General features: G+C 33.3%; 3 protein-coding genes across 6 annotated transcripts; 1 reads left to right on the forward strand and 2 right to left on the reverse strand.

The window, feature by feature from the left end:
* On the forward strand, positions 904 to 2439 carry LOC104750672 (tetraketide alpha-pyrone reductase 2-like). 2 transcript variants are annotated; one of them, XM_010472502.2, is made up of 4 exons: positions 904 to 1159; positions 1248 to 1612; positions 1702 to 2054; positions 2154 to 2439. In XM_010472502.2, the coding sequence occupies exons 1-4, from the start codon at positions 1054 to 1056 to the stop codon at positions 2293 to 2295; spliced, it is 966 nt and encodes a 321-aa protein (XP_010470804.1). In that variant the 5' UTR covers positions 904 to 1053; the 3' UTR covers positions 2296 to 2439. The 2 variants fall into 2 exon arrangements, with proteins under 2 accessions (XP_010470804.1, XP_010470805.1); XM_010472503.2 differs by having other exon boundaries at positions 1287 to 1612.
* On the reverse strand, positions 3712 to 6042 carry LOC104750673 (ethylene-responsive transcription factor ERF118-like). 3 transcript variants are annotated; one of them, XM_010472505.1, is made up of 3 exons: positions 6010 to 6042; positions 5358 to 5673; positions 3712 to 5255 (listed from the first exon to the last, which is right to left on the reverse strand). In XM_010472505.1, the coding sequence occupies exon 3, from the start codon at positions 5070 to 5072 to the stop codon at positions 4056 to 4058; it is 1017 nt and encodes a 338-aa protein (XP_010470807.1). In that variant the 5' UTR covers positions 5073 to 5255; positions 5358 to 5673; positions 6010 to 6042; the 3' UTR covers positions 3712 to 4055. The 3 variants fall into 3 exon arrangements, with proteins under 3 accessions (XP_010470807.1, XP_010470808.1, XP_010470806.1); XM_010472506.1 differs by having other exon boundaries at positions 5358 to 5678; positions 6010 to 6036; XM_010472504.2 differs by lacking the exon at positions 6010 to 6042 and having other exon boundaries at positions 5358 to 5969.
* On the reverse strand, positions 12354 to 16283 carry LOC104750674 (alpha-xylosidase 1). Its single transcript, XM_010472507.1, has 3 exons — positions 15908 to 16283; positions 15163 to 15824; positions 12354 to 14445 (listed from the first exon to the last, which is right to left on the reverse strand). Exons 1-3 carry the CDS (start codon positions 16135 to 16137, stop codon positions 12578 to 12580), a joined length of 2760 nt encoding a protein of 919 aa, XP_010470809.1. The 5' UTR covers positions 16138 to 16283; the 3' UTR covers positions 12354 to 12577.

A 20807-nucleotide genomic window follows, 5' to 3' on the forward strand; every position in this document is an offset into this window, starting at 1 on the left:
TATATTTGTGACTATATTGGACCCTCCCTATCATATGTTGTTTTCTAATATCAAATATACAAACAAGTTTTCAAAAGAGACCTAAAATTTTACTCCCTCGGTTTCATATTACTTTTCATTCTAGATAATTTCACATATATTAAGAAAACAATTAAATTTTCTATTTTACCCCTCATTAATACACTATTTCATTTGATATAAGTAATTAATAATCTAAAAGTTAGGGGTGAGATTGAAAATTTAATACATAAAATTGCATCGTAAATATAAAACGACAAGTAATAAAAAAAAATTATCTCTAGAATGACAAGTAAAAATAATCAGAGGGAGTAGTTTTTTTCCTCGAAACTATAATTTTTTTTCCTCAATCATAGCTTTAATTAGGATGATATTTTTACAAGAAAAAAAAAGTAATTTGTATTTTATAAGATTGCTACTCTTAATTCACTTATACAAACTACCGAATTAAAATTTGATTTTTTTTGATATAACAGTACAGTCAAATTTCTATAAAGCAATAATGATGTGACCATTATAATTTATTACTAATTTAGTAATTTATGGAGGTATTTAATTTATCGATAGATAATGTGATTGCTGTCGTTAAACTATACCTCGATCAATTAATAAAATTATCAAAGATTAGTTCATCTTAAAGCTAGATCATGTTAATTAATTACAATAGTTTATATATTTTTTTAAGAAATTGGATTATGTTAGTCGACAGTAGTAATGATGATGGACAATCATCACAAAAAAACACATGGACCTCGAAATTTTTGAAAAGAGAGTATCGAAACCTTTAAAGCCCAATAATATTGGGCCTTTAGAAATTTCATTTTCGGCTTTAACTGTCTTAAATATCATATTTGGTCCAGATCATATTGAACTGCACTTCTTGATATTGTCATTTCACAAACGTGTGAGTATGAATGAGAGCTGCACGAATGTGATGAATCACCCACTCTTCTTTTACATCCACAAAGATCACTATTATTAAAACCTAATCACAATCTCTCTGCAATTTCAATAAGCCAAAACACTTATACAAAGATGCCAGAGTACTTGGTAACTGGAGGAGCAGGTTTCATTGCTTCTTACATCATCAAATCACTTCTCGAACTCGGTCACACCGTTCGAACCACTGTCCGAAACCCACGTAAGTTCCCCAAATTTTGTCTCACACAACAAAGTTTCCACCTTTAGTTTCTGTGTTCTTGATTAGAATTGAGCTTATGTCTCAAAAGGTGATGAAGAAAAGGTTGGATTTTTGTGTGAGTTTCAAGGAGCAAAACAGAGACTAAAGATTCTCCAAGCTGATCTAACCGTTGAAGGAAGCTTTGATGAAGCAGTGAATGGTGTTGATGGAGTATTCCACACAGCTTCCCCTGTTCTTGTTCCACAGGATCATAACGTTCGAGAGACATTAGTTGATCCTACTATAAAAGGTACAACAAATGTGATGAGCTTTTGTGCTAAGTCCAAAGCCACATTGAAAAGGATTGTTCTTACTTCTTCTTGCTCTTCGATACGTTACCGTTTCGATGCCACTGAAGCTTCTCCACTCAATGAGTCTCATTGGAGTGATCCTGAATACTGTAAACGCTTCAATGTGAGTAAAGATAAAACACTTTTTTTTTTTTTATCTTTTACTCTGCTTATTACTGATGTTTGTTTGTGACTTTGTGTGAATGTGCACAGCTTTGGTATGGATATGCAAAGACTCTAGGTGAGAAAGAGGCTTGGAGGATAGCTGAAGAGAAAGGATTGGATTTGGTAGTTGTGAATCCTTCCTTTGTTGTTGGTCCATTGCTTGGACCAAAACCAACAAGTACTCTTCTTATGATCCTCGCCATTGTCAAAGGTCTTGCTGGAGAGTATCCGAATTTCACGGTCGGGTTTGTGCATATAGATGATGTGGTTGCTTCACATGTATTGGCTATGGAAGAGCCTAAAGCATCAGGGAGAATCATATGTTCGAGTTCGGTTGCTCATTGGTCTGAGATCATTGAGTTGATGAGAAACAAGTATCCTAGTTACCCATTTGAGAACAAGTAAATCTCAATCTCATTAGATTTACTCATAGTCGATTGATAACATTTGTTTGGTTGGTTGGTTGGTTGATTCTTTTGTGTTTTGTTTATTTATTTCAGGTGTAGTAACAAAGAAGGGGACAATAGTCCACATAGTATGGATACAAGGAAGATACAAGAGTTGGGTTTTGGATCCTTCAAGTCACTACCTGAGATGTTTGATGACTGCATCATCAGTTTTCAAAAGAAGGGTCTGCTCTGAACTGAAATAATACATTTCGTTACAATCGTATTGTTGACTTATGGAACTCTGGCAAGTAGTATAAATTCAATAAGCTGGTGATCAATTAGTTGTTCTAATCTTGTTCTCACGATTTTACAACACCTTGTTACACTTGGAATCCTACCAGCATTCTATCAAATTTTATACTAGAAAAAACTTCAGAACTCTGTTCTGTGCCATCTACCATGAATGCGTGGACACCAATTAGGTTCAATCTCACGACCTTGGTATCTATCACAAATACAACTCCAAATAGCAATTCATAGTTATCACCATCTCACTATGTTTGCTGAGGATACTGCAAGGATCTTAATCGTTATATCTAGCTCACCATCTTTAAGTCCGAGTCACTTTAAGTCGGCTCATCACTACTTTTGTATCATATATTGCAACATGTCATCTCGATACAATTCTAAATGAAAAAGGTTATAATCAAGCTAATACTACGAGAAATATTACTCGGATAGGACAGTTAAACACCAAGCAATAGAGTGATGAACAATGAAATGGCTTTAAATAATCACAATGACCATGCCTCATGCGTCTTAACTTCTAAAACCGGGCTTTTAAGCAAATGGGCTCTCTCTTTTTAGCCTTAACCAATACATAAAAAAAAACTCAACAGAAAGGTTAAAGACGTAAAATAGTGTTAGTATACAAAAACAATACAATCTCTCAATTTCACAAAGCACTTGGATTCATTATGTGTATGAATGAATCTGAACATTCTCTATAGTTTATACTACTATATAGTCTCTACTTTCATGTGCATTTCAACCTCTCGTTCTTATAGTACATCACGTGCTAGAGACATGCTTGACCGCGCACGTACAGAAAAAGATATTACAAGAGCATGTGCTACCACAAAGTAGTGGGAGAGTGTTACTAATATACTATAAACAGTATACACACACACACACTCTTCCTTTGACTTTTCCTTATTCCCAATCACCAAACCTCTTTTTCTTCTTATAATTAAATCCCAAATGCTATACAGCTGTGTTATAAAATAGTGTTTTGGAAGTTAATAAGAAAAACCTGACAAAACCAAACCCCCTGACTTGTTGCCACTTCCGTGTATACTCTTCTTTAATTCCCCACTCTCTCTTCACTACTACTACTATTCAAATCTTTCTTCAAAGAGAAGAATAATGTTAACTTAACTATAATCAAAAACCATAAAATAGAAATAAAAACTATAATGGATGTTTTTGTGATGATGCGGCGAATCAGCAGAGAAACAGTGACCATACAAAATTCATGCATTTGTCATTTTCCACTAGATTCTTTAGAATCGCAACACGTCAGAATCTAACGCTCCAACTGGTTGGTTATGGATTCAATTGAAGGAAGACAAATAAAAAAGGCGATAACAACTATGAAAATACATCTGTAAATATAAAAAAACTTCCATTGATACTTTGTTTTAACAAAAAGATGAAAAGATGATGTAATTAAACTGACAATGGAATTATCAAACTCTTTAATCACTTTGGACGGCTCTAAAAAGCATAATGGAAAAACCCAAAGTGAAGAAGAGAGATTGAAAAAATAACATAATCAGCAAGACATCATTAAAAAAACGAGAGAACTAATAAATTAAACTCACTCCTAGTTGCAAAACCCGGCCTTATGTCTTAAGATCTTACCACTCTCCGGAACACACACTTTTGTATGTCTTACTAAAACATAAACGATAAAAACAGAAACTTCTCACTCGAAAACATTTTTTAAGTATCCTATGAAGCTGCAAAACTTTTTAATGGGCAACCAATGTTGAGAGGGGCAAGTTGATCAAGAAACCCGAAACTAGAGTCAGCTAGCTCTTCAACATCCGCAAAGTCGAAATCTGGTAACTCGCTTGGACCATCATCTTCGAATCCTTGAATGTCATCAAGCAAGCCAAAGCCATCAAACTGATCATCATTGAGTAAACAATAAAAGTCAAGGTCATTCCCATTTGGACCATCTGCAAAGAAACCAAGATCAGGGATCTGTAAATTAGTGAAGTCGAAGTCGAACAACACTTCCTTGTTTCCACCATCAGCATTTGGAGTTGGAGTAGGAGCAACGATCTCTTCTTTAGAGACCTCAACAGTAGTTTTGTTGACACAAGTAAGAGCTGAAGCCGAAGTGTCATCTTGCTCAACAGGAGCAACAGGTGAAGAACGAGAGCATTGACTCGTCTCAGACGAAGAAACAGCAGGTTTAGCAACAAGTGCATCGAACTCAATCTTCTTAAGATCATAAGCCTTAGCAGCTTCTTCAAGAGTATCAAAAGTACCCAACCAAATCCTAGTTTTAGCAACTGGATGTCTAATCTCAGCAGCCCACTTCCCCCATTTCCTCTGCCTAACACCAACAGGCTTCTTAGTCAACACCTTAGGACAAGCTGGAGTAGCTGATGATGATCCAGCAGCAGCTTTCTTGCTTACAGTTTTAGTACTGTCCTGAGAAGAACTCTGAGAAGGCTGCTCAGAAACAACTTCCATAGATGGGAAGTTAATCTCACGAACGATACGCTTCACCTTCCTTGGCTTAGGAACAATCCTAAACTCTTCCTCATCACTAGAAGAGTCATCAGTCGCATAAGGATCATTCACAATGATGCGAACTTTTCTCAAAGGTTGAGTTTCTTGAGGAAGGGATGATGATGATGATGATGATAAAGTGTTTCTCTTAGCTCTCTTCTTCATCTCGCCACCACTAGTAGTAGTAGTACCACTCAAAGACAGTTCCTTTCTAACCTCAACCATTGTGTTGTTGTTATACCCACTCCACAAAATATACCCAAGAATACAGAACGAACAAAAAATCACTCAAAAAGGTCAAAACTTTTTTGTGTATCAAAAACCCAAAACTCTCAGCGAACTATGAAAAAAGAAAATTTTTGCTGCTTTATGTGAAAACCCCCAAAGACTTCAACACCAGAACAAGTCCTGTAATCAAAATCAAGCAACAAAGTCTCAGATCGGACTGTACAAAAAAATGGAAAACAGAACAAGAGAGATAAGTGAGAGAGAAGGGGAAAAAGATGAAACCTTTTGGGTCTTAAGCGCATGGAAAGAGAAGGAGTCTGGAGAACAAGCCTCTGCTTAGAGCAGAAGTGAAGAGCGTTGAGCAGACCAGATTTCAAACAAGACGAAGGTGTTGTGGAAGAAGAAGATGATGATGATGAGTAATAAATCGGAGAAGAGAAATGAATCAAAGACAAAATCACAGTCGATTCAAACCCAGCCGACATAAATCAAAGCGTTACAAACGCCTTTTTTTTTGGTTGTTTGGTAAATACTCCGATTAAACCAAGAAACCCTAAACCAAACCTTTTTCACACACTCTCTCTTCTTCTTCTTACCCCTGTTCTTCAATAAGACAAAGAGACAACACAAAATAGTGAGAAACTAAATAAAACCCAAACAGCTAAAACCCAGAACCCTATAGATAGATGGGTAAGAAATCTGGGGATGAGATTATTTTTTCTCTTTCAGTATATTAAAAAAAAAAACAAATGATCCGTGACAATTTTTGTATATATAAAATAAAAATAAAAGCTTTGGTTTTTACAAAACACGTAGAGACGACGCAAATCTCTAGAAGAAGAGCAAACAAAAAATCATAAACAATTAAACAAATCACAAAGAAGAAGAAGAAGAAGAAGAAGATGAAGAAGATGATGAAAATGATTCTTTTTACCTTGTTGATGTGTGTTTCTTCTCTCTCTCTTTGTCACTTTTTTTTTTGCTATGAATAATAAAAATAAAAGCTTTCACGCTCTTTATATTGTTTACAAAAACACAATTACTGATTTATTTCCCTTTTTTCAATGATGGTCAAAAGAAAAGACCGACTTATAAGGGAAAATGAGCAATAAAATAATTTTGTAACAGCAAGTAAAATAAAATTGTGATAAATTTAGGGAAATAAGGATATATTCTTCTCCTAATTTATAGCAAATTCACATTTAATTTGACCCAACCATAAAGAAAAAAAAAAGATTTATTTCCCCTATTTAATGTATTCGAAATTTAATAAAACCTTCCTTTTTTAACAAAAAAAAAAAACAGTACTAGTATTTAACACTGTTTAGTGGCTCTTTTTGACTTAAATTTTTTTTTTGCGTTACATATCGAGAGTATTAAATATTCAGAAAATAAATATTTTCCATTTGGGGAGACATATGAATATAAGAAATATTATAAAATGGAAAAATAAATACATTATTAGCTGGCATGGTGAGAGAAAAAGAAGTGAGTAGGGACAAAAAAGAGAGAAAAAACATTAATGGCGCATGACTCTCTCTCTTCATGCATCGATCATGGCCCGCCTAAAGAAGAGAATCCTTTAGCGCGTCTACCTCACTCTCTTTTATCTTTCTTGTGCCACATTTTATACATTTTTTAATAAACAGATTTTACATGAGTATTGAGTATTAACAAAAAAAAATTAGTGTATTCATTTTTTTAATGATTTATTTGTATTTTTTTTAAAACAGTTTTTTTTTTAACAAATAGAAACAAATTTTTGTATATATGACCATTTTTGGATGAATATCTTTTTGTGTAACCGTATTTGGATATATATCTATCTACAAATCTTTCAATTTTGGTAGAGAATCTTAACTATATTTAGAAAAATATCTCAACCTAAATAATTAAATACTATGTAATTTTCATTAGATTTTTTATATATATTTGAAAAAACTGAATAACAAATAGTTCCACATTTGGTTTTAGACTGTGGTTGAATTAAAAATTAATTGAGCTAACCAAGTTGTTGTAATCTTTTTTTTTTTTTTTTGAACAAAGTCCAAGTTGTTGTAATCTAAAAACAAGAATGTAACGTTTTGACTTGGAAACGGAAATCACATTACGCCGGCTGAAGAGTTCTCTCGTCTATACAAAAATAATTTTAACTTTTAACAAAATGTTTATGGACTTGTGAAAAAAATTATGGTTATTTTTTAAAAAAACTATACTGACTGTAATTAGGTTTCTTTAAAACCTTTGAGCGGACAAGACATACCATTTAGATTGTCAATTTTTATGCTTATTTAAATAATGGACTTTGTAATGATAAATTGACTTCGTAGTGATTGAGTTTTTCCTATTTAATTTCAAGTATAATTATATTTGTTTTGCAAATTGAACTTAGGAATATTTTTAATAATTCAAATTGAACCTATGATATTAGAGAATCTTGAGAGTTGTCAAAAATAATTCAAGAAATAATGCCATAATATGAGTCTTGACTTTCACTCACTCTCTATTCTCAAATGTTTGAGAATTTGTTAAATCTTTAAACATAAGTAGTGAAGTGGTCGTGGAATTAGTATCAAAGTAAAAAATAATTAATCAACAAGCTGTCAATTTAAGGAACAACATTATAACAAAACTATTGGATTGCAAGTGTGGAACCAAAGTGCTAATTTAAATATACTAGAATTTTTCGTTTAGATTTAGCAAAGAATGTGTATGACACATGCGGCACGTGTATGAAAAAGATCCTTCCTATGTTTTGCTTCAATCATAAATCATAACAAATTTAACCTCATAACAGTAATCATAATACCCTTTCTTGTAAAAGTGATAGTGAAATAAGGAATCCACAAAAGAAGGAAAAAAAAAAAGAGATGGTTTATGTATTAGTGTTAAACACAAAGCGAATGTCCTACTTCTAGTTTACCTTATCGTATTTATCATAAAGAATTGCAATTTCTTTAACATTTGGATATTTTCTTCGTTCTTCCTCGTACTAAGGTACCACAAGTCATATACTCGGTTTTACCAAGCAAGATATTTAAATTAAATTCCATATTGCATACACAACTGGTTAAAGGAGAGTATCTAGATGTGTGACAAAATTTAATATGGCCACGAACACGACCCAGTGTGGGTAATAATAACTAGCAAAATATAGAAAAGTTTTGAGTTATAAAAAAAGAGAGAATCTAAGTGGATGGCATGTGAGATGCACGTGAGATGAAGAAGAAGAAGAAGAAGAAGCAGCAGCATCGACTCTTGGCCACCTGCCAAGTTCGCAGAGGGCAGAATGGTCCTCTAATGGTCCTTGCACTGTATCACGTGAGCTCCATAAAAAAGTGTACAACCCCGACAACAATATTCATTCCAAAATCCAAAACTATTAATATTTTATAACATGAATGAACATGTTAGCAAATGTGTTTGTTTTTGTTTTTTGTCACGTTAAAACCAAATGTTCTTTTGGTGCGTGATAAGCCGTTTGGATTAAGATGTGTTAGGTCAGTGCATGCATTCATGATCAACTACTCTATTTGTAGTAAACTAGTCTTAATTGTCAGCTAATTTCTTTAATTAGTAATCACTAATCTCTGAAAACACTGCACGTACGTACCATAATTAAAGACACAAATTTACACAGAAATCCGTGAATTCATTCGAAAGTATTAGCCGTTTTCTTGTTAAAACAAAAGCTTAGTATTTTACTTATTTTTTTTAAGTACATAATCTTTTGAGGAAAAGAAAAACTTATGAATAAAAAAAAATTGAGATTTTTGTTAACCACTAAACCAATTATTTACTTAATTTGTATGAAATTTTCAACATCATCTCTTACTGATTTAGTTTCAGATTACGTATCTAACAACAATTACACTCATTAATACAAAATGAAGGCCGGAAATAAAATGTTACAACTAGAGATCACACAATAAGCCCATAGTCTAGCGGTTTGGTTTGGTCATTGGTGTAAAGGTCCCGGCGGCTTTACATAAAGACCAAAAATAATTAGTGGAGTTATCTTATACTAATAAATTAATAATTTAAAGCTTAAGTAGGAAATTTCCATTGTACAGAAAAGAGAAAAGAAAAAATCAATACTATAAGAAATTAAAGGAAAAAAAAAAGGACCAGAGAAAGGACGAATAAGGTAAGTGGGGCACGTAAACATGGCGCGTGGCTCAATGCACCACCACCACTGTTGTCTGTTGTCCTCTGTACTTTTATTTCCCCGCCAAAATTAATTTTGCCGCCCTAAAAAAAAACTGTTAAACCACACCTAACCATCTCTCATCTCCTACCACGTATTCATCACTCTCCACGTGTCCTTTTGTCTTGTCCGATTGACTCTGTTTCGCTCGTTTCCCAACGTCACCTTTTTTTAATTACAACGAAAATTTACTTTAATTTTCATTTATTTTATTGCCTACTTGTTTTTAAAATAGTACTACCAATTTACTAATATTATTATCTTTTTGGTATGATGTGAAATATGGTCAAAACTCAAACCTTATTATAACAAAAATATATTTTAACTGTCAGCAGTGGTGTTGTTATTATTCGTTATTCAAACGACTTTACTTTGGGTAAGATTAAAAACAAACTGTTTATTGTGTATGTGTTGTTTTTTTTTTTTTTTAATCTATATTTCGTTACATACCAGAAGAAAAAAGGTTCAAGTAGTGTATGTGAAATAATCGACAGATCTAACAAATAATAAACGAGTTGTGAAGTATAAAGCCGACAAGTTGATAATAGTTTTTCACAAAAGTTGTTGGAGAGTAGAAACTTCTTTTCCCCACCTCTCAACCACGACTATGTACAGTAACAGTCTCACTTGTTCTTAAGTAAAGATTAAACTATTCCTTTTTTTAAGTTAAACCCACACAACAACGACTTGTCAAAAGGGAGCAAATAGTAGTAGTAGACTAGTAGTAGTATGATAAACTATTGATCGATGTGTGAGCAATAATAATTATAAAAGTCGTAGGGCCTTTGAATATTGGATCTTCTGGGCTGGACTTTTCATCTACTAGGCTTTTTTTGGAATTAGTTGGGATAGATCTTTGCCTAACTTTTGTTAGATTCTCTTGTCTTTACTATAAGATTTTTAGGATGTGTTTTTGTGATAAGGACGTAGACCGTCAAGAGGACGACAAGTTAATAATAGGAAAAAAATAGTCATCTACACATGATACATTATGCCAATTTTAGAAATGTATATTCAACTACACAAAATATATATATTCCATAGCCAAATATACCAACTATATAATGTCATGTACTCAATATCACAACCATCTTATTCCGGTATATTGTTTATCAGAATCCGGTGTTGACCGGCGTTGACCGATGTTGACCAATAAAAATATGCATTTTTTTTTGTTTTTAGTATTAGAAACCAAAATAAAAACATTTAATTAAATTATTTAGGAATCATTTATGGTATTTATAATTAAAAATATATATGGATCCAAAATAAAAATATTATATATATATATATATATTCTATTCATTTAGTCTTATAATAGTTACCTTTTTTCAATTTCAAAACTTAAATAAAATTGAAATAAAAATCATTCATAAGCTATTAAAACTTAAATTCAAACCACATAATCTTGTTGTAATAAATCAAATAAGAAAACTACTTATTTTAACATTATTAATTTAAAAACATCAACTTCTTACTTAATTTATCTAAATAGAAAATATTTCTACAACAAAAGTACTTAGAACCAAACCCAATACATATCAAAATCATTAGAACTATTGAAATTTTTTATAATTCACTTTTATTAATAATTATTATAATATCTAAAAAAATATTAAGGCTTTCTCATTTCACTTTTATTAAGTTTTGCAATAGAAAATATATTGTATATATGTTAATTCATCCAGTATTATAATAGTTAATTTTTTTCTATTGCAATTAAAAACATCAACTTATTATTTGATTTATTTAAATACATTTTTTTATTTAATAAAGCAATATATTTGATTGTAAACAACAAAAACACACAATATTTATTTTTAATATATAGAAGAAAGAAGATCCAAAAAATTGATTTTGCAAAACAATATTTAAAAAAGTTGACTATTAGTTTAGCTTCAAAATAAAAATTACTCATTATAAGAATGTATACATTAAAGATGTAAACAAAATATTTAGTTATATAATGTAGAATATGTCTTGATATTTTTAAAAAAAATAAAAACTATTTCATAGAGCAATTTTTTTGGTTTTCAATAGTATATATATAAAAAATTAAAATATTTTTTTGGTCAATACCGGAGTCAGTCAACCGGTATATCGAAATTGCATGTTTATGGTGTTAACCACATGACGTCACATAGTTCATTCATGTGGTCATGCAATACATCTATTTCATCATGTAGTTAAGAATATACTATTATACTTGGCATGTGACCATGCGTTCTCGCATACTTCCGTGTAGCTATATAACTCTTTTTTACATAGGCTTTGATATTTTATCCTACTTTATATTAAACGTATGTGTAGCCAAATGGTTGATATAAGAGAAAAACTATCTTGAGTGGAACAAAAGCTTAGATCATCGACCGTTACATGACATATTCAAGCGATTGCATCATCTTTTAGGTACGAAAATTTAAGCACACATAAACGAACTAATTGTGTGAAGACATACAGAATGATGATGACACAACGATACAAGTTAGAACATAACTGTCCACGTTTAATGGTGAGTTGGTGACACAATATACAATTCGACAGATTGATAACATGGCGCAGTAAATGTTGACATACATAATATTGTTGTTAAGTTATTATCGGATAGTTATTGTGGAAAATGTAATCCGATCAGTTGTAGATATAATCACTTAATTCTATGATATCAATCCTTGTAGTACGATCGGTTCATAGATTTTCACTTTATGTGAGTGGTTTCATCATCCTAGCCTAAAATATAATTTTTTATTGTGGTTTGTTAATTAATTGTATAGTCTTATGTAACTTGTGTTATTTTTTAGCTGTATTTTATGGATCCTAATTAGTTGTTGTCTGGTCCTGAAACTCCAAAGTATATATGATTAGTGTCCAAACCTAAACCCAAAGCCCAACCTTGCTGAAATGTGTGAAACAAAACTCTACGAGATATGACTTTTTCGAAAGTCCCAATTTCTCTGCATCGATTTTGTAGAAAGATATGTCGATAAAAAACATATATGGTCCTCTGAAGTCTGAAACATTTTGGGAATCCAAGAAAACTTATCTAATCGTCAGGAAAAATCACAGACCCAAAGACCAAAGATAATAATAATACTTATGCTTCCAGTTTTTATTCATACTAAAAACATCTTCTAATAAAAAAAAAGACACAGACACAATCTAAAAAACCAAACCTCTATTCTTTTTTTTTTTTCTTATAATCCGAAATGTAGAAAAAGAATTGAGCATATTTTTTGTTCTTAAATAATCTCATTCTCCTCCCCAATAATGTTACCAAACTCTCACATGAAAATTATTAATGCATACCCATTTTCCAGGACATATTGAAGTCTTTACCAACTAACATCTCAAGTCCAGCAATCTCAACCATCACACTCTTGTTCTCTTCTTCATCTTCCAAACCAATCACATAAGTATGCTCCTTTGAGCTTACCTCAATCTTCTCCGTCATTGGGCTTCCATTGATTTGAACATCAGTAGCTTGTCCTGTTCCTTTAAGTCCCAAAACACTCACTCTCTCGATCACCCATCCTTTGCTCAACGCAAACTTCCCTTCTTTAACTTGTGACCACATCTTCACAGTCCCGTTTCCGACTGAAGCGTAGAAGTCAACGTAAGTGGACTGTCCATTTCCTAGCTTCATCTCCGGAAGCTCGTCTTCGTCTAGGTATAGTTTCCCAGTAGCGTAACCTTCAGAAGCTCCTGCAGGGAAAGTGATGACAAGACTAAACGGTGTGGTTCTAGCGTCTTTGGAAATCAACCCGCCTCGTTGCATTGGTAATATAGTGTTTTGGTAGAGATGAACGTTCACGAAGTTCAAAGGAGCTTGGAGAGTTACACGCTTCCCGCTCTTGGACACAACGGCTTGAGTCATGTCGAACATGTGGTACCAAGAACCTGGTGGGAACAATGCTTCTACTTCTGTTTTGCCTTGTTCAAGAACAGGGGATATCATGAAGCTGCTTCCAAGCAAGAACTGTCTGCTGTTGCCGTAACATTCGGTGTAGTCAGGGAACGAGAAGAAGAGCGGTCTAGCGATTGGTGCACCGGTCATATGAGCTTCGTAGTTAAGAGTGTAGAGGAAAGGAAGGATCTTATATCTCATACCAAGAGCGTTACGAGCAGAATCCGCAACCGTGTTCCATTGGTAAAGCTCTTGTCTTGGTGAGTAGTAGTTGGCGTGATCTCTTGAAAAGGGATAAAACGCACCAACTTCAATCCAACGGTTACAGAGTTCCTCTGTTGGTTGAGGGTAGAAACCACAAATGTCTGAACCAACCATTGGAACTCCGAATATACCAAAGTTCAACATGGTAGAGATAGACACTTGCAAGCTCTGCCATGTTCCTTGGTTATCTCCAGTCCAGTGAGCAGCGTATTGACCCGAACCAACGAAGGTAGACCGAGACAGGATGAAGGGACGTTTGCCTTTAACATCAAGTAAGGCCTTGTGAGTGGCAATGGCCTCAGAGAATCCATATATACTGTGAGCATCGTACTCACGAACACCATTGTAATGAGTAGCACTTGTTGCAATAGTCTTGAACCCAACGGGAGCTACAACTCCAGTAGCATTGATCTTGTAAGGAGGATCATCCCATCTCGTCTTGGTTATATTCTTGCAGTCCAAGCAACAAACCCAACCAGGTCCTTCCCCACTCGGACACTGCTTCCCTTGTGGAATTGTACACAATCCTGAACAGAAGTTGGACACCTCGTTCATGTCAATCCATAGACCATCAATGGGGACTAAATCATGGAAACGTTTGATCTCATCTCCCCACCAAGAAACCGTCTTCGGGTTAAGGAAATCAGGGAAGTAAACCGGACCAGGCCATACTTGAGCCAAGAAAGGCTTTCCTTCATACTTGATAAACACATCGGCTGCCATGGCTCTTTGGTATGTACCGTAGCTAGCGTTGACACCAATACCAGGATCGTTAATCACAATATACTTCATACCAATCTTGTGGATTTTGTCCAAGAAGGCCAATAGCTTAGCACGAGGGTAAGCTATAGGATTCAAAGTGAAATCTTTGTGACCATCCATGTGATCATCATCGTTCCAAATCACATCAAGAGGGATCTTAGCCTTTTTGTAATTGTCCACCACATCTTCAACAACTGATAAGTTATGGTATCCCCATCTACATTGATGAAACCCTACAACAACACAAGATCAAGAAATAAATAAAAGAGAATAGTAAAATCAAAGACGTGCTATAAATCTTATCTATCACATGGCCAAAATCAATTCAAGAACCGTGGTCCATGGCTACAATGGTCCAATCTCAAGATCTTATAAGGACCAAATAAAATCGCATTAAATCATATTTTCCAACCCCCACACAAGCAAAATGATCACAAAAGAGGAAAGCAAAGACCATTTTGTTGATCTTATCTTTTAATTGACAAAAAAAAACCCACAATTAGAAAGCGACACTTTTCACTATTAGCAATATCTCCCACAAAAAAAGGGGTAAAGCTTTCTAAAAGTTGTGTCGGAAGAAAAAAAAAAAAAAATCAGATACTCTTTACAATGAAAAACATGTGGCATTCCAAAACTGTATCAACAACACTTAATAGTTTAATGGACCATTAATTAACTAGTTTCAATCACTCCGTTTTGGTACTACTAATGAATGAATAATACACAAAATCTATTTTCACGTGACTCTTTATTTGACTAAAGTCAAAGTTCATAGGAACCTGAATCTATACTACTAATACTCTTCATTAAGACATTAACTAATACTTAAACACCACACGACCACAAACAGAATCACTAATCCTATTTAGTTACCACCAAAAACCTTAAGACAAGAGAGAGAGAGAGAGATGCAATAACCAAAAAATGCAGAGCAATAAATGAACTTGTACCTAAAGACCAGTACGGCATTGGAGCAGGCCGTCCGATTAACTGAGTATACTGATCAACCACATTCAACGGCGAAGGTCCGGAGATGAAATAAAAATCAAAAACACCTCCGATGACTTTATACGTCAACGAGTCACCTCTGTAGAACACATCCATACCATTACTGTTAAGCAACAACACAGCATGAGCATAAGCTTTACCTCCAACGTTCCTCAGATCCATATACATGGGATGAGAACCGTAAAGATCAGTGTTGAGATTGATAGCTGAAACGTCTTCAGTGTAAAGAGTGTAAGGCTCGTTAGGTACGAGTTTGATACCGTTGGCTTGTGAGTTTTCACCTAAACCGTAGAGCGATGCGTCTTTAGGTAAAGAAGTCGAGATCTCTAGGTATTGGTCTTTGAAGACTAGTGAGCTTGTGGAGTTGAAGAGTGTTTGGTGGTTAGATCTACGTTTCACGGCGAAAGTGAACGGATCTGTTGTGAAACTGAAGATGAGTTCTGAACCGGAGATTTCTTGAACTGTAATCGGAGATTTTCTTGATTTTCCGATGGCTTTTCCGAGCGGTGGTGGCTGTTCTCGTGGGAGGAGGTTGTACGGTACTTCCCATCGTTGTTTTCTTGCGTCTGTGATGTGTACACGGAGACGTGAATCTGTTTCGTGCCTGTGAGAAACCAATCCAACGGTTAGAAATCAAGAAGAGATGTGTAGGGTGCGTAACAGAGGATTTAGTTGTGAAATGCTTACTTGACGAAGAGACGAAGAGTGGTGATATCAGAGCCGTAGATTTTGTTCTTTTGTTTGACTTGGAGATAACCAATGAAACCACCATCTGGAGACTCTTCGATTGAGATCAAACGGTAGCCTTTGCCGATGGTGTTGGAGGATTGGGTGGGTGAGAAACAGAGGATTAAAGCTAGAAGAAGAAGAGAAAGAGAAAAAGCTAGAGATGAAGAAGAAGAAGAGGCCATGACCATGGTTACTAGTTTCTTTCTAGTCTAACACTCAACAGTTTACACTGTGGTGTACTGAAGGAGGTGAGAGAGAGGGAGGGGTTTAAAGAACCAACCCTCTTTTAGGCTTAGTTTTTGATAAGTGTTGTGAACACTAAACGAGGGGATATAAATAGTAGAAAATGATTTTGCGGTTCTTTTTAATAAATTACAAGAACCGTCTACACCGATTTAAGCTATATTAATAAACAATCGGTTTAGGCTAACCGTAAAAGATTGTTTTGGAGCTTGTTGATGTGCTGCTGAGTTAATGTATGATTTATGTGTGTTTTAAAAACAAAAGTGTAAAGAGTAAAACCAAAAAGTCTGTTGAAAAGGGAAAAAGGCTTTTCTTTTAGAAGAAGAACTTAGAAAAAAGTTGGCGTTATTCATCATTTAGGCCAAAATACAATGTAACTAGTCATCCAAAATTAGATATTTAGACGTATGGAAAATTAATTATATTATATACGAATATACTATATATCATAAATAGCATATCATTCTTTAAATAATATAAGTTTATTGGTTTATTGGTCATAGTAAATGATATTTGTAAAAGAATGTTGTATTAATTTTTTAAGTGAAATAATTGAAAGGATTATATACTAGAAATAAGATACCATTTACATCATTATATGCATAAGATATTGAGTTTTTGTAATATAATGTATTATAGTTTAGGAAAGAAGTTGTATGGTTTTGAAAGGCATTTAATATCTATTTATACAGCTAAATTTGAAATATTTAATTATGATAAACCATTTCAAATCAGTTAATTGTGTGATGCAATAATTTATAGATATTAATTTTTTTTTCTTTTTTAACTGACTGTATAAATAGATATTATATTTTTTTTTGGCGTTTTATTTCAATTCATGACATTACTTTTTATATAATATCTTGAAATCCTCACATGGATCTTAGATATCTTGTTTTTTTTTTTTTTTCCAAAGTACGTTTTATATAACCTTTATAACATTTGAGATATCTTGTTAGAGCATCTTGAATAGTCATCTATTTTTTCCTTTATAATAGAGATCCTCTATAATAGGAGTGAATTTTACTCCAATCCACCTCTATTTTTAGCTTTAAAATAGAATTTGCTATTTTTTCCTCTATTTATACATGAACTCTAATTTTTCTTACAAAGGGTTACTCTATAAATAAAAGAACTCTATTTTAGATGTGAGAATAGAGGTGAGTTGGAGTAAAACTCACCTCTATTATAAAGATCTCTATTATAGAAGAAAAAAATAGGGAAAAATCTCTATTATATAGAAGAAAAAAATAGAGAAAACCAATGGAAATGGTTTTAGTACGTTGTTTGAGAATTAATGCGATAACCAATAAAGCAATAACTTATAAATAAAATTGAATTATTTTGCGAAAATAAAGAAAATTGAATAATAAAGCCAAAACAATCCGTAGGAGTGATAATATGTTTCAACGTGGCTGGTTCCATACATCTCAATCTCAATCTCAATTTCAATTTTGGTCTCCAAATTGAAGCGTAATTCTCGCTTCCCAAACCAATTTCTCCTGTCTACTCATTTTCTACCTTAATCCCTTGCACAATTTTTTTTCCAACAATTTTAATTGATTATCTTAAAATTGTTAATGCGAAAAAACATCGTTTACAAATAAATTCAATAATAGTTCGGCATGTACTTTACGAGCCAATTTATCCGCTTTGGTATTAGTTTGACGAAAAACTAAAATTAAAAACAAATCAAGAAAACTTTTCTTGTCCTTATGAATCTCTTCTAGGTAGGTTGAGAAGACGGGCTACTATGCTGGAAAATACACATCTTCACCAAATCTGAGCAGTTGGTTACGTATACCACATCTCTTTTATTTGCTTCCATCATGCCCACACTAGTGCTTCCACCTCAGCGTGTAAAGCCGACAAGCTACGACGGAGATTTGCAGCCCCCATGGTTGGCGAGGGATCTTCACAACAGGAACAATACCACTCTATTCCTCCAAAAAATCATTTTCCTTCCAAAAGTCGTCAGTGAAACACTTGTAACCCAAAAAACTCATGGATTGTACGGGACCGAGACGGGGTTGTTGAGACTCGTGTAGAAGTTTCAATTGAGCTGAAGTCCAAGCCTTTTTCTTTTTACTCACTCTCCGCAAGTTGTATAACATCTCTTGGATCTTTATCCAAAGCCTCAAAAACCTTTTCATTTCGCGCTTCCAGATATTCCCTAACACCCAATGAAACATTGAAGTATTGGCATCCGTCGGCGTTCGCCAGAAAAGATAATCCATATTCGCATAGAGCGACTCCGATGGGAAAATGCTTGTAACTGTTGGAACCTGAGAAAGCGCCCATGTTTGGAGAGCATGCGGGCATTGAAAAATGACATGGTTTATAGATTCCTAAGGATCATCACACCTAATGCACCTTGGATCACACCCTATACCTTTGTTGTGTAAATTCCTCGTGAGGGCCACACAACCAGAAAGGACTTGTCACATAAAATGCTTTAACTTAGGGGGATACTTGATTTTCCGGACATAAGCTTGTAGAGGTCAAATATCCGGCCCACAAATCCCCACCAGCGGATCCTTATGAATTGTCTGGTAACCCGATTCAACTGTATATTTGCCAGTTTTGGTAAAATATCAACCTAAAGAATCCACAGAATTAGGGATCCTCAATAGCATAGCGCATATCAAAAAGACATCTTCCGGGACAAATGTAGTATTGAGCAAGTCAATCTTCCACGAATTTGTCCCTGTGCCAATAAATTGGTCAACTGTAAGTGACATATCAACATTTGAGTCTTGATATAAAGCTGGCATCGGGGATTGAGCTGGTATCCAGGGATCCATTTCTGTATGGAAGCTCATATCCAACTCTATAAGCCCTTTATTTACCAGAGGTCGAGGGAAGATAATACTCCTCCAACTATAAGACAGAGAATATGACTTCATAGGTTTGAGAGGATCTGATTTTCGGAAATACCAACTTTAAAAACTCTCGCAAAAAGTGAATCCGACACTATTATCAGCTGCCATAACTGTTTGGCCAGAAGAGTATTATTCTCTCATTTTTATTCAATACTCTTACAATTTTATTATCAAAATATAAAACATTTATATGCGTGAATATCAAAATATAAAACATTTACAATTTCGTTATAAGAAAAAAACTTTTCAGTTAGCACTTACAAATAATACATTTATATGTGAAAAAATATTTACGTGTTTATACCTCTAAAGATAAAGAAGAAAAGAATATGTATATAGTAAACTTACATTTAAAAAAAGTATAAGGTTTATATTGAGATCATTCAATTATATATATATATATATATCTATTTTAAAAGCTTATATACTTATGTCTTAAATTATACTAGCTTCGTAAACGATAATGTTATTATTTCACCGCCGTATCAATAACAAAAATAATGCTTGTCCATGCATGAAATAGATACTCCATGACCACAACAGCTTGTACTATTAAAACAAAAAATACAACGAGCTAGATGCAAAGTCTTGAATTTGGGTTGGGACTTCCGACAAGAGTAATTAAGGTAGTGCAAGAAACATATTAAAAATGAAGAAGATTCCAAGATCTGATATATCTTCTTCATACATGTAGGTAGCGTCTCGATTCCGGACTTGTATGGCACTACAAGTACTATACTATATCAAATTAGTTTGTTTCACTCAACAAATAATTTAATAGAGATGTATTCGATGTGAAAGATTCACGAGATCCAAATTTGTAGTTTCAGATGCATCCATCATCTGACTTCTTTTTGGAAACATACTCTGAACATTGAACAATAAGTAGATAAATATTGACTGAATCTATATATAATAAGAATCCGAATAAATGCGACCAACAATTGTATTTTCGTACATTTTGGACATTTTCCGAAAAGTCACGAGGATTCATAAAAACCGTTATTTATGAAAAGTTACAACTGCTCACTATAGAGTTGTGTTTATTGGGGCATTCATATCTTTTGAAATATATATATATATATATATATATATTTGTTTGTTTGAACTGTTTTCATTTTTTTGCAATGACACAAAACAATATAAATTTTCAATCTCAACAGTTTTTACAGCTTTCTAAATTATTCTCTAGCATTCATTCTTTTAAAAGTAAAAAAAATCCTCCAATTCTTGATTTAACAAAAGATTTTTGGAATGATGAATCTAATTTACAACTTTTAGTTAATTTTAAATATAAAAATTAATAAAAATTGTTAGAGTTTTTTTCCAACAGTTAGATGGATTATATAGTGAGTTTTTGAATTTGACATTTTCAATATGGTAATAAAGATGTCTTCTATTTAAAAGTAGTTTAATGGATTATTAGGTACAATGAAGTGCAGACAGTTGTGATTTTTCGTAGTACTTTTACGTAAATTTTTTGTTTTTATATGCTTTTTAAAAAATTCAAACAGTTGTACCTGTTCATTATAGAGTTGTATCTTTTTACTATATTTTATTTATATTTGTTCATCACAACTTTTATTGTAATAGGTGTATTACGTCATTGGCGTGTGTCTATTTAAATAGTCATGTCTTTTGAACTCTCTTTATATTTGTCTCTTCATCAGTAACCAACAAGTTCGTTGAAACAAATTTTTCATTTTATGTTGAATTTAAATAATTGAATATTA

This window comes from Camelina sativa, chromosome 16, assembly GCF_000633955.1.
Source record: "Camelina sativa cultivar DH55 chromosome 16, Cs, whole genome shotgun sequence".
NCBI lineage: Eukaryota > Viridiplantae > Streptophyta > Magnoliopsida > Brassicales > Brassicaceae > Camelina > Camelina sativa.